The sequence below is a fragment of the Solanum stenotomum genome, chromosome 4 (assembly GCF_019186545.1).
Source record: "Solanum stenotomum isolate F172 chromosome 4, ASM1918654v1, whole genome shotgun sequence".
Taxonomy (NCBI): Eukaryota; Viridiplantae; Streptophyta; class Magnoliopsida; order Solanales; family Solanaceae; genus Solanum; species Solanum stenotomum.
Window position 1 is genome coordinate 4,370,733 of NC_064285.1, and position 14,226 is coordinate 4,384,958.

A 14,226-nucleotide genomic window follows, 5' to 3' on the forward strand; every position below is an offset into this window, starting at 1 on the left:
GATGACTGTTAAACTACTTTGATAAAATAATGTGTTATAATTGGGCAGTAGAGGTTTAATTTATATAGTCATTACTAAATCTTGGTCTAAGTAAGCATAGTGATAAGTGGCTAAAAAAAGGGACTATAGGCAAGATAATATTTCTTAAACCTCAAAAATCGTAAAATGAATGATGATGATTAATTATAGACCAAGTAATTAATAATTAAAGGAACTTTTAATTTGAGATTATTGATTTCTCCTTCTAAAAATTTATGTTGTAATTTTATTTTTTTACACGCCGCCTTAAGAAATACTATCAATTAGGAGATTTTTTAAAACTAATTTAACCTTATCTTAAGTTTACTTGTTCAGTGTTGACTTGGTATATGTTAAAAATAAAATAAGAAATAACATGCTAATTTTACTGTAATAACCCATATATATATTATAAGTTGGAATATGAACTGGAAATAAGTAGTAATAAAAACCGAGTATAAGATAAATTATTCATTGACATTTTAAATTAAATTAAATAAATAGAGGTAGACATCTATTTTTAATGTAATAGATAAGTGAAATGGAGGGAGTAATAGAATAAAAACAAATAATTAATTTTATCTTGAATTTCTTAATAAATAAATAATTTAAGATAATTATTTTTTTAGAAATTACAACAAATAATTTAACACGGAAAGATGTAGCCAATAAGCATTCGATCACTGACGTAGATACTTAATTATATTAATCTACTTTCCATTAATTAGTACTCCCTTTCTTTACCCTTACTTTTATCGGTTCATTTTGAATTTTGCACGCTCCTTAAAAAATACTTTCTCCGTTCAATAATAGTTGTTTACTATAATATTTTGGAATGTTGAACTACACTTATCCACTTTATTAAATCAATGAATAATTTTTCACTTAATTCCTAATTTATCCTTGTCATTAATTATAATTATTTCTCAATTTCATTTCTCAAGACATTGTATTTATTATATTCAAAGGGTGATATAGTAAAATTATCCATCTGTTTGTAGTTTCTTAAGAAATGTACAAAGTCAATAGTGAACAAGTATTGTTAGACAGAGAGTAGTGATTAATATAAATATTTTACCACAGTATTCATATTAATGAATGGATATTGTTAGCTCTTGAAAAATGATTTGAGAATAAGTTATTAATGTTGAGAGTAAAACATGAAAAAAAAAACATGATATATATGCTAAAATTGACAAGTAAAAGTAAACGTCTATTTTTAGTATAATGAACAAGTAAAACTGAATGAACAGAGCGACAATTCAGACATGGTTAGTAAGTACAAAAAAGTCTTATGTTACAGTGTGTTCCCTTCTTTTTCTTGATTCAATATCTTGAAACATTGTATAAACTTGGAGCTTCTTCAATCTGCAAGGCTTTGTTCTCCATTCTCTTTTCCCCTTCTACGAACAAGTTTAGCCCCATGATGTCAAGTAATCTAAACCATATGTGTGACAATTGAGGTGTGTTCATGTTGATCAGAAAGCTCCATATAGTTACGCTCCTTAAGGTCCGATCCTTTCTGGTATACGCTTTCTAAGGAGGCTGAAGAAGGCAATATAGTAACATTACTCTGGCCTTCCTCCTCCCCATCACCGAGCACTGTGAAGTAGGGCTGTTCAAAATCGAACCGAAAAAAAGTTATTGGTTTATCAGTATTATTGGGTTATTGGTTTAGCGGTTTTGATTTTTTTTTCTTATTATTGGGTTGTCGGTTCTTAACGGCTTAACCGATAACCCGATAGTAAATTAAATAATTATATTTATACCATTTTGTATATAAAGTCTTTGACTTATAGTTTGGTTTCCTACTTTTATTTCTGGTTGTCTCAAACACTTGGTCATTCTACAATGTAAAAATGTTTGCATTTGAGCAACATGTAACTTGTGAACTCATGTGCGGTTCATTTGGTTTGTCACCTTGTTTCTAAGTGATTTTCAATTTATTTTTGTGTCAAATCTTAACGATTAACCGATAACCGAACTGATAACTATCAAAAACCGATAAGCTAATATCTTAATGGTTAATTCGATAATGGTTTAGCATCTCTACAAACCGATAACCAATAAACCAAACCGATAAACTTCAAAATCGAACCGAACCGACCAATACGCAGCCCTACTGTGAAGGCTTTGGAGCCATCAGTCTACCTTATACTCCCTCAGTTTCAATTTGTTTGTCTTACTTTCTTTTGTCGGTTTCTAAAAGAATGTTTGTTTCCTTTTTTGGAAAGTCTTTAGTTTTAACTTTCAACATGACATGTTTCAGACTACAAGTTTAAAAGAACATTTTTGTACATTCTATACATCTTCAAGTTAAAAACGACAAAATTCAAAAGTTTCTTACTTTCCAAAACTCCATTTCAAGTCAAGAACAAATAAATAAATTGAAACGGAAGGAGTAATAACCAACTAAACAAGGTAAAATAACAAGCATCAACACTACAGTAGATGCAGGATGCTGAATATTCTCTTCAAGCAGCTTCTTCTACACAAGAAGTTCCAAAAAAATCAAGTAAAAAAGGAAGATAAAATTGTTTTGACAGAAAGTAACAAAACCCTTTTTATTTTAATTATTTTAGCTCAACTATGTGAAAACTTTTTAAAAATTGAAAAAAAAGGAGATAAAATATTCATGAACTCCTTTTTATAATTGGGGTGTTCAGGTAGCTTGTGTATAACTCGATTGATTTTATGATATATTTGTTATTTTTGTTTGTATAGATATTGAATAATTTTATTCATCAATACATTGTTTAGTGTGATATTTGACATGATGAACTTCTCTATGTCAAAAGAAAAGACACATTTGAGGGCGGATAAATATAAAAGGCTATTAGTATTTCATGTGAAAATACAAAATATTTTTGAATCTCAACTTAACAATAGATATTATTTTAAAATTTCTATGGTACGGGGAGTTGTTCGGATGAGAAACATCCTCTATCTTCCATCCGAAAAGTTGTGAAAGTCAAAAAGATAGCTAACGAATAGCCCTGTGCTAAATGTATAATTTCTCCAATATTTTTTCCATGTTTTTTTTAATCAATATAATATAATCTATGAAATGTATTAATGTTTTCCTTTTGGTTTGCTTAAAAAATAAATATAAAATGTACTCTCACGTACAACTTTTTATCTAAAAGGCCAAAAAAAAAAAAAAAGGCATCCAAATCATTTTTTGTTGTAGGACCAGGGTTAATACCTCAGATGGTCACTCAACTATCCACTTTTATCTCAGAAAGTCACTCAACTTTTAATTTTCACTAAAAAGTCACCATGTGAGTGACTTTCTGAGGAAATACTGGATAGTTGAATGACCATATGAGGTATTAACCCTGCAGGACCATAACTAGAAGTTATATACTATTTGGAAGAATCAAATAAAAGGGTCCAATGTACAAATAAAATTGACATGACAAAAGTAAAATTCACATGTGATGAAGATGGATGATAGATATTCAAGAAAAAAATCAAGACTTTGACAGGACAGAACTACTCTTCACCCACCCCACCCCTTAGGTTAGTTTCATGTTTCCAAATCATGATCAATTGAAAGAAGGAAAAATACACCGACATGGGTTATAGTGCAGTAGTGAGATTGCTCCACTCTTAATCAGAGGTCTTGAGTTCGAGTCATGAGTATGAAAAAAAAAAAATTAAGAGCGCGCCACTTCCAAATGGTTCCTGCAGTGTACGATCCGGAACCGAATGGAACACCAATAAAAATTACCTAATATCATGATGATTGATCCTCTAGGCTCTATAACAAACATATTCATTAGGTGTCATATGTTTTAGAGTATCAGAGTTAGGCTCATCTCAATTGATAATTTATTGATGTTGGCCTTTTATATTAAAAAATTATTTATGCACCAAATATATATCCAAGGTGTGAGACGGATTGTTAAGTTCCACATATGTGTTGAGAAACAAATGGTCTTCTTATATAAACTTTTATAATTCTCCTCGTTGAGCTAACTTTTGGGATTCAGTTACGTGTTATATACCCTCACTTGAGATAATCTACCAAATTTATTTAGCTTTTAAAACACTTTCATATGTCCCATTAGCCACACCTTATATAATGGTCGACAAAGAAAAACAGACCTTGCTTTCGAATCCAACAATATTAATTAACCACTCCACTCACTAGTTTCTCCAATCCCATTCATTAATGTATATTTAATAAATACCTCAAATCAAATGATACAGATTATGATGAAATGATCGAGATCCTTCATTTTTAGCTAGAAATTATGAATTTGAACTTTTGAAATGAAAAAAATAAATATCCATCGAGAGTACGCATTCCAAAAGAATTGGTGATTGTTGAACCCGGCCCCAATAAAGCTTCACTTGGGAACCAACCTTTCAAGTGTCCCACTTCGACCCTTTTTAATTCTATTGTTACAAGAAAATATCTTTTGAGATTTCATTTTGTCTATTATATAATAACATGTGATTCTTGCCTTTAATATAGGTCAAAAGAGACAAATAATTGACTCAATTCAATAATATTGATATACTATACTATCATAGTACCATATTTTTTTTACTTAATAATATTTGTTAGTGACCCCTTCATAATGCAAAATAATGACCTATATTTACAAGTGTGATATATAGTCGAAAAGACTAATTTGTGTTTAGCTAGCTAGCTAGCACTTATGATTGGGTCCATATGTTTGATTAGGTAAATTAATATGACTGTTTCAATTGAAATTTTCGAGATTCAATTTTTTTAAACTTTAATTATAAACTCGAATCTAGAAGTTTTAAATATTTTGAAATAAAGTTTATATATTTGAAAACTACGCAAAAAGAACTATAAATCACAATATTAATTACAACTTATAATATTTTTAAAAAATTATAAAAATATTCTAATCAAAAGAAAAACTTTGATCGACTCTCGAAATTCCAATTGCTACTACATAAATTAAAACGAAGAAGGTACTATAGTCTATACAAGCGTTTCGATTCGGAGAGTGGAACAACGGGGAGTAGGCAAAGCCAAAAACTTTGGAACATCATCGCCCGGCATCAATATTGTCAAGCTCTCACTACAACTTTTATGCTCCTTCACCTAAAAAAACAAAGTAACAAACCCCATCTATGTATGAGAAAATTTTAGTAATATTAACGGATTCAGAATTTAGATATTGTGAATTTTAGATTAAAATAAAACTTTGAAACAAATATTTAAGTCGATTGGCCTAAATCATTCCATCTATCAACCATCTTCCTACTCGATTCGCTAAAGCATTAGCTCTGATACTAATAGGCTAAGTCAATCCAATTAGATACACTTAACATGATGCACACATGCATAATTTTATCTCAAAAGTCACGTAAATATCCTTACACTATATATATAACTTCAGCTATCAATATGAATCTTTATTCCCACATCCATCCAACGTAACACCCCAAATGATTATTATTTTTTCTCTAAAACAAGAAACAAGAAAATGAAGAGGAATTAATATTATCAATATATATATATATACCTGAATAGACTTAGGATTAGCAGAAACAATTGAATCATCATCTGATGAGGATTGATCATCTTCATAACAAAAAAGGGATCTAAGCTTATCCCAATGATAGCAACAAGAAAATAGTCCAGTTATACAAACAAGAACAAGAACAAGAAGAGCTAGACCTAGAGGAAAAGCTATCGTAGGTCGCGATGACGATGAAGAATTATTATCCAGCATTCAGATAGCTAACTTAGGGAACTTATAATCTATAAAGATACACAAATTAAATTTGCAGAATGGTTGGGATTATATTAAAGGACTGGAAGAAATGGAAACCGTACAATTATCTATATATTATCGTACGTTTGAAATGATATGATATGAAGCACTACCTTTTTTAAAAAATATATAAAATTCAAAAGTTTACAGTGGTAGAAGTTAGGTAAATGAGTCCGACATCAAAATGAACATTTTTTGAATCCTAAACACCAAAAGGGACTCTCTCTAAAAATACATATCAAAACAGACAGTTCGTCCATTTATAGGCGAACTATGACTAACATCTTTAACACCGGCATCCCCTGCCCTTAGTTAACTTCAAATCCATCCAAAACAGTATTACACAAACTTTAAAGGTATATCATCTCTCAATTTTAAGTGTTTGTGAAGTATTTTTGATATATAAAATCATGATTTTTTTTCAATAATATTTTTTTAAAAAAAAATTGTTTAGTTCATGACTTTAAGTTTTAATTAAAAAATAAGGGACTATTTTGAGTTTTTTCTCTTTACTTTTAAGTTATATATAATAAACGTCGAATTCTCTTTAGTAGAACCTTTCATCTCCACAATTAAGAAAATACCCTAATTTTATTGTTAATCAAGTTCACCATTAATTGACAATTAAACTCTTCTATCGTAGAAGAAAATCTCGTAATAATAACACACGATTAATTACATTTCAATCCCCGTATTAATATGAAAATATTATATATGATTTTTAAGCTATTACACAAAAATATATTTATTCAGTGCGACTAGACTTGTTTCCACTACCATATATATGGAGTAGTGGGAAATTAAAGGTATAGAGGAAAATGAAAAGTACATTAAACCGTACCATTATTTTTTGTTTGAAATGATGATATGTTGGCGCACAAACTTTGGAGTGCATTTAATTTGTTGGAAGGAATAATATATATATTATTGGTGGAAAGTATTAATTATCACAAGTAGAACCTTCATATATTATATTGGGATTTGACTCCCCTCCATTACACTTTTCCTCCATTTCGTCAAGTACGCTTCTAGATGAGAGATATGTGTTCTATTCAATTTTTAAAGGTCAAGATTATATTATATTAAGAAGTATTATAACCATAGTTAAGTTAACAAATTTTGGTAAACTATTCTCCAAATTTGGTAAGAACAAAATATTCCACATAAATTTTAATATCCATTAATATCATTATTTTCATCATATATTTTTTAAAAAACATATTAAACTATCCGATCTTTATGATGAGAATCAACCAAAAAAATTTTGTGGCAATAAACTTTACCCTTGAAATATTATGTTGAGAAACCAAAAAGAAGGTAAAAAATTATCAATATTGACAAAAATTATAAAATAAAAGAAAGGGAAATAAAAATAATAATAAAAAAAAATGAGATGTTATCAAGATTACAAATGTGAAATATCAAAATTCTAAAGTTTAGGAGAAAGTGTGGCTGTTGTGTTTGAAGAAGGGAAAAAAAAGAAGAAATATACATGTTTTTTAAAAATATTCTTTTATCTTCTTCGTTTTTGGTTTTTGTTTTGTGAATTTTGAAAACATATTTAAAGCCAAAATATTTTCGAAGACCGTTATTTATCAGGCTAAATAAAAATATTGTTAGATTCATGTTCTACTTTTAAATATTTGAATAAGAAAAAATAAGATGAAATTAATGATATTTATTAAATATCAAATTTGTGGGCAATATTTTGTTCTTATCAAATTTGGAGAATAGTTTTCCAAAAAATTGTTGACTTAACTATGGTTATAATACTTATTAATATACTATAATCTTGATCTTTAAAAGTTAAATAAAATACATGTCTATCATCTAGAAGTTTACTTGACATACATTTGTATTTGAACTTTTGTTATTAGTAGTCACTTGCCAAAAAAAACAATGTATTCAAGTGAAACACGAGAAAGTATATTCATACTAAATATTTATATCAAACTAATAAATATACATGACATACATTTGTATTTGAACTTTTGTTACTTAATTATTGTTAATTCATAAGAAACGCTTTCACTTCATTAAGGAAAAATCTCCTTTCTCATTTTGATATATACATTGAGTTGCATCATCACATGACTGAAGTCTATGGAGCTATCATGGTGGGAAGGTTAAAGAGCATTCAACGCAAAATGGTCTTAAAGAAAAAAAATTATTTTTTATTCGGTATTCAGAGCTTGCATTGGATCCTCAATTAAATTTGGATCGTTGCACTGCAGTCCATTCAGGGATGACACTTTCAATAGAATTTTCTCCATAACCACACTCGAACGGTCGAACCCAAGACCTCTGGTTAAGGGTGAAGTAGTTCCATCAATGCACCACAATCTATGTTGGTTTGAAACCAAGGGAGGAGCTAGGTGGGGGTTTGTGAGTTCGAACGAACCCAATATCTTTTCTGTATATCCTGTATTTATACTAGAAAATCAAATAAATATATATGTATAATTACTTGTGATCCCGTAACAAAATTGGTTGACGGCTCAATGGTAAAGAAGGATCGTGAAAATGTTTTCCATGCTAAAGTACTTGTGGGTTTAGACCCAACTATCAACAAAAAGTTTCTCTTTTTTTAAAAGAAATTTTGGAACCGCAAACCCAGTGGCGGAGCCACATACAATTGAGGGGTGTCGACTGACACCCCTCAATCGGGAAATTATACTGCATAGCTAGATAAAAATATATTTTTATGTATATATATTACATATTGACACTCCTCGACTTCTACACAATTTAACTTCTTTATATTTTGACACTTCTTAGTTGAAATTCTAGCTCCACTATTACGCAAACCCCTAATCCTAACTCCGCCTATATTTAAAACCTCATCTCAACAACATCATCAGATTACCTAAAAAAAAATAAAAGTCGAATCGGCAATCCATGTTTACAGTGGATGCATAAGCAAATATAGGTTGTCTCCTTATCATAGTTGCAAAAATGAATAAAAAAGCAAAGTGCTATCAAATTTGGAGTAAGAATTTAAAGTTGATAGTCCGGAGTTTTATTTTTCTACGACTGTTGAGTTTTAAATTAATAATCTAAATATATTTAATAAATTTTATAAAATAAAACATAAAATTATTTAAACGAATTATTGAATTCAATCGAATTCATAATCTATACATGCACTCTAACACCGAATACGATAAACATTAAACATTCTTAAACGAGACGTGAAGAAAAAAATGTCAATTAGTGTGTTACCTTCTTCTAATTAGTGCACTTTTGAGTTTTATTTATTAATTAGGTAATTGTCCTTTCAGGGCAAATCAATTATTCTACACCAAAAAAATATTTTTCATGAAATATTATTATTTCCTAACGTGTTAAGCAAAAAATATTATTATAAAAGTATTTTTATATAATATAAATAAATATTATGAAAGGTCGGGTAGAGGCTATGAGGGTGAGGATAAAGATGAGATGTGTTGGAGGACGAGAACACTATAACAAATAAAGAATTTTGTGACAAATAGAGGCGTATGTACATGAAGGGGAGGGGGTTCACATGCACCCATCCTCCCCTTCCTAACCCCTATATAATACTACTATTTTTTTAATTATCTTTTTAAATTTGTATTGGTGAACCCAAGGTTAAAAAGAATACTCTAGTATATTGATAAGTAAGTACAAATAAGGGGGGCATAACTCATAGATTTGTGGTTCAAATTTTTCTATCCATATTAACATTTTTAATTTTTAATTAATATAACAAAATGTGCCACTTTTCATAGATCTTTTAATAATTTATAAATAAAAAGAGGTTCAATTACCCATATTTTTAGGTTGCATTAGCTATGTCTAGACTTAAGCTAGAAGTGTCAATAAAGTCAAATTATATTTTTTACTTTCTTTTTCTCCTTTCCTTCTTTATTTAGACGTTTTTCTTATTTTTTTTTTTAACTTTTTCTTTTGACTTTTCAAAGCCCTAAACTAAAAAGTAAAAAGGAGTAAAGACATCATATTGTTATTCTTTTGGCTTCATTCCACATTTCCACTTTGTTTTTCATACTGAAGTAGAAGTGAGATTTGAGAACAAGTAACAAGGTATGTTATCTAATTTTTTTTTTATTTATTAATGTACTTCATTTGTTTTATATGTTTTTCTTGATTTACGAAGTGGTTCCATTATTTGATTGCTTGAATATTAAAATTTATAAGAATTTCTTGATTTCTAAATAGTTATCTAATAATTGTGATTCTTTTATTAGTAAACTTGTTATTTGTGCTAATATTTTTTTAAAATTATTTTGTTTTTATAAGATTGAATAGAAGTGTGAATATTTAATTTTGTAGGTAAAATAATTCTTACAATCAATTCATCAAATCACAAATGGATAAGTTTCTCATCAAGTTACCAAAGCCAAAAGATGGTCAACCAAGTTCTAGCTCTAATCAACCATTTGTGAGTTCACAAGTTGCTCCGAAAGTTCAAAGACATACAAATTCTTTTCCACTTTCAAATATGGATAATATGCTTGATTTTAAATCTCTTGAAGCAGATCCCAAAGATCAAATGCCTATTTCATCTTATGGTCCTAATATTCGAGATGCGGTAAGGAGGTATTACATTCAAAAAGCCATGTCAGCCTGTTGATCATATCTTCCCTAAAACTAAGTTTGGAGAAAAAATGCGTCAATTTTGATCAACTTGGTTTAAGAGAAGATCTCAATGGTTGGAATATAGCATTAAAGCAAACGCGGCATTTTGTTTGTGTTGTTATTTGTTCAAGAATGAACTTGAAAGTCGTGGAAATGCCGGAGATTCATTTACAAGAGATGGTTTTAGGTGTTGGAACAAAGCTTTAAAAAGATTCAAAAAACATGTTGGTAAGGTAAGTAGTATCCATCATAAATGTTTCAATAGGATGCAAGATTTGAAAAACTAACGACAATCGATCCAATCTTCTTTTGACAAGCAAAGTGAAAAGGTTAGAAGTGATTATCGGATGCGTTTAAATGCCTCAATTGATGTAGCAAGATTTCTCTTGACATCGGGATTTCCATTTCGTGGACATGATGAAAGTGAAGGTTCCGAATATAAGGGTGCTTTTCTTGAACTTTTGAAATGGTATGGGGATAGAAGTTTTGATGTGGGAAGAGTAATATTAGGTAATGCTCCACAAAATGATATGATGATTTGTCCGACAATTCAAAAAGATATTGTGGAGGCTTGTGCTAAAGAAACAACTAAGGCTATCAGTGAAGACTTGGACGGTGATTATTTTGGAATATTAGTTGATGAATCAAAGGATGTTTCTCATAAGGAGCAAATGACTCTAATTTTGAGATATGTCAACAGAAGTGGAATGGTGATAGAGCGATTCTTGGGTATTGTCCACGTAAATGATACATCTCAATCATTTAAAAAGGCAATTTATTCTTTGCTTTTGGATCACTCATTATGTACATCCAAAATACGTGGTCAAGGTTATGATGGGGCTAGTAATATGCAAGGGGAAATAAATGGTCTCAAGTCTTTGATTTTACAAGATACGTCATCTGCATATTCTATTCACTGTTTTGCTCACCAATTGCAATTGGCACTTGTAGGTCTTTCCAAAAAGAACTCGGATGTGGATAATTTTTTTTATGTTCTCACTAATATTTTGAATACTATTGGAGCTTCATTTAAACGCAGAGATTCACTTCGACAACATCAAGAAGATAAGTTGGAAGAGTTGCTTAAATTTGGAGAAGTTCATACAGGGCAAGGTTTGAATCAAGAACGTGGCCTCCAACGACCGGGTGATATTCGTTGGGGATCTCATTTTAAAACCTTGGACAATTTCCTGATTCTTTTTTCTTCAATTGTTAATGTGCTTAAGGATATGAAACCTGATTGTCCATATCATCTTGATAAATTTGCGGTGGAAAATCTTTTGAGCAAGATTCATGAATTGAATTTGTCTTTACGTTGCACTTGATGTTTAAGATATTGCTATTGACGAATGAGTTGAATAAAGTTTTACAAAAGAAAGATCAAGATATCCTGGTGGCCACCTAAACGGTAGGTAGGCGGCGGATGTGTGACGTTTGGAGTTGTCGTTCGTGCACCTGTCCCTGTTGCTGGTTTAGTAAGCTAAGCATTTCCATCCTTTATGATTATGAAAAAGGAATGGATAGAGAGGAAGGCTCCAGGGTTTCTTTTTCTTGGTGTCAACATAGGAATGGGAGCAGTTTGAATGGATGCCCTTTTCCCTTGTTTGTTGAATCAGCCAAGTCAGTAGCCTTTCTTTTATGCGGGATTGCCTGTTGATGCAAGGAATAAGGGCTACTAGTCTTTTCGGAAACTGCTGCTAAGATCCAAAGTTACATAGATTTCTCTCTTTTAGTGTGGGGGCATTAGTAAAAGGCCTAAGCGGTCTTAGCTCCTTCTCTGGTCTTGCCGCCCTTGCCCCTCTTCTCTTTTCTCTTCTTTTAGAAGCTGTCTGTGATCGGAACTTCTTTCGCTTTGAACGACTCCGGTCCTATTTCATCTCTTGCCGCGGCTAGTCTCTTTGTAGTAGTAATAGCGGGAGGGGGGGAACTCTTTTGAAAGAAGAAACGATTTGGTCTCAATAAAAGAGCCTATGAAAAGAAAAGAAAATGGAATTGAAAGTTCCTTGCCTTAGACTTCGAGTTGACAGAGAGGAATGACAGAACTCTTGGCCTTACGAGACGCGGGCAACTTTGCTATTCAAAGGGATAGAAGTAAGAAAATGTTGGAAGAGATGGCCTTGAGCCTGTTCTGGGTTCTATTAATTAATAATTAGATTGTGCCAGGTCACTGAACTTAGAGTAGGAAATTCCAGTGAAAGCTTCATCCTAAGAAGACTGAAGAAGAGCAAGAACATCGGGCATTCCTATTCCGAAAAGGCTAGCTGCTGATTTCACTCAACCTCTCCTCGGCTCACTCGCTGCCTTAGCCTTAAGTCTGAACCTTCACTCCGGAAGTTCCTTCGTTTTGTTTCAATAGAAGCTAGATTGCCGCCTTCAAGCCTAGAGAGCAAGAAGCTCTTCGTGGCAAAAGTCTTGCACGTCTTTGTACTAAGAGCGGATATGCATCATGTTGTGCTTCTAAACGGCAGCAAATCCTTCTCACTTTTTTGATGCGAATTGAATACGCAGCTCTAAGACGAGGGAAGCGCTTAAAAGCCCCTTTATTCATACATTGAATTTCGAGATAGCCGGATAGCAACGGTCTTCTTCTAGCTCCTCGCGGATTCTCTGTATTCTCTTCCGAACAGCGGATTTCCTCTTTCTATTAAGAAATTATAAAGAAAAAGTCCCTCGGACGAGGAAAGAAGGGGCTTTTGATCGAGATGGGTAGAAGAAGCACTGCAAAAACTGTGGGAATNTAAATGTCATTGGAGTGAAAAAAATGGATAATTGTGTAGAATGTCAGCCTATAAATTTTGTTTACCATTTATTTAGCTTAACTTATACAAATTAGGAAAAATTTCCGTTCGTCCATATTATTTATCAAAAAAACGGCCAGACGCAACCTTTCTAATTCCTCCTCTTCTTCTTCTTTGTCGTCCTCCTCCTTCTTCTTTAAAATGTAACGTACATCAAACGTGAATCATTTTAGGCGTATTATATATCAAAAGACTTGAAACATCGAGATGATTTCATATCTAAAATTTGAGACTGTTTAGAGGAGATTTTGAGTTGGTCGGGATTGATTAGTTAGTGTATAGTTCAGGGGCGGAACCACCCATGCCGAAGGGGTGTCAAGCGACACACCTTTGTCGGAAAATTACAGTATATATAAAGGTCAAATTTTGGTTCAATAAATATATATAAAGTATTGACACCTCTTGACTCAAATTAATGCTTAGTCTAGTTGTTAAGGTGTTGTGAAATGTCCTTGAGGTTGGGTGTTCTAGTCGTAGTAGTAGCCACAAAATTATATTTTTTTTACTACAATCATTGACACCTCATAATTATATTTTTTTTACCACAACCATCAACACCCCTTAATGACGATTCTGGATCTGCTACTGGTATAGTTCATGAATAAGTAAGTTATATTCAACTTTTTGAGTGTATCATAATGTATAGTTAGTGTATAGTCAATGTATATTTTTTAAGAGTTTTGAGTTTTTTTTATGTAAATAACAACATGATTATATTTTTTGAAAATTAATAATATTCACTCTTAAATATGTTATGTTTGAAAGTTTCCCTTTATTAAATTTGCACTATTTGAAACTATGTAAAAAGAAGAAGGGAAAATCACTTATGTGTACCCTTTTTAAAAAATATTTACGATATTTGTCAACATTATTCTTTTAACCATATATAACAATTTGGTTGAATGACATTATTGTTAAAAGTTGCGAATGGTAGCACTTTTTGCTAAGTTTAAAAGAAAAAAATTGTTTAAAGTAAGTATTGTTAAAAGTTGACAAAAATGGTAATAAATTAAAAATATACTTAA

At 31.0% G+C, this 14,226-nt stretch overlaps 2 protein-coding genes across 2 annotated transcripts; one reads left to right on the forward strand and one right to left on the reverse strand.

Moving 5' to 3' along the window:
- Window positions 1–4,936: 4,936 nt before the first annotated feature.
- LOC125862653 (uncharacterized protein At5g65660-like) lies at window positions 4,937–5,810 on the reverse strand. The gene is made up of 2 exons (XM_049542773.1): window positions 5,532–5,810; window positions 4,937–5,107 (listed from the first exon to the last, which is right to left on the reverse strand). Exons 1-2 carry the CDS (start codon window positions 5,739–5,741, stop codon window positions 4,985–4,987), a joined length of 333 nt encoding a protein of 110 aa, XP_049398730.1. The 5' UTR covers window positions 5,742–5,810; the 3' UTR covers window positions 4,937–4,984.
- A 4,324-nt stretch (window positions 5,811–10,134) lies between these two features.
- On the forward strand, window positions 10,135–11,728 carry LOC125862856 (uncharacterized). The gene is made up of 3 exons (XM_049542982.1): window positions 10,135–10,356; window positions 10,535–10,636; window positions 10,721–11,728. Exons 1-3 carry the CDS (start codon window positions 10,135–10,137, stop codon window positions 11,726–11,728), a joined length of 1,332 nt encoding a protein of 443 aa, XP_049398939.1.
- Window positions 11,729–14,226: the final 2,498 nt, after the last annotated feature.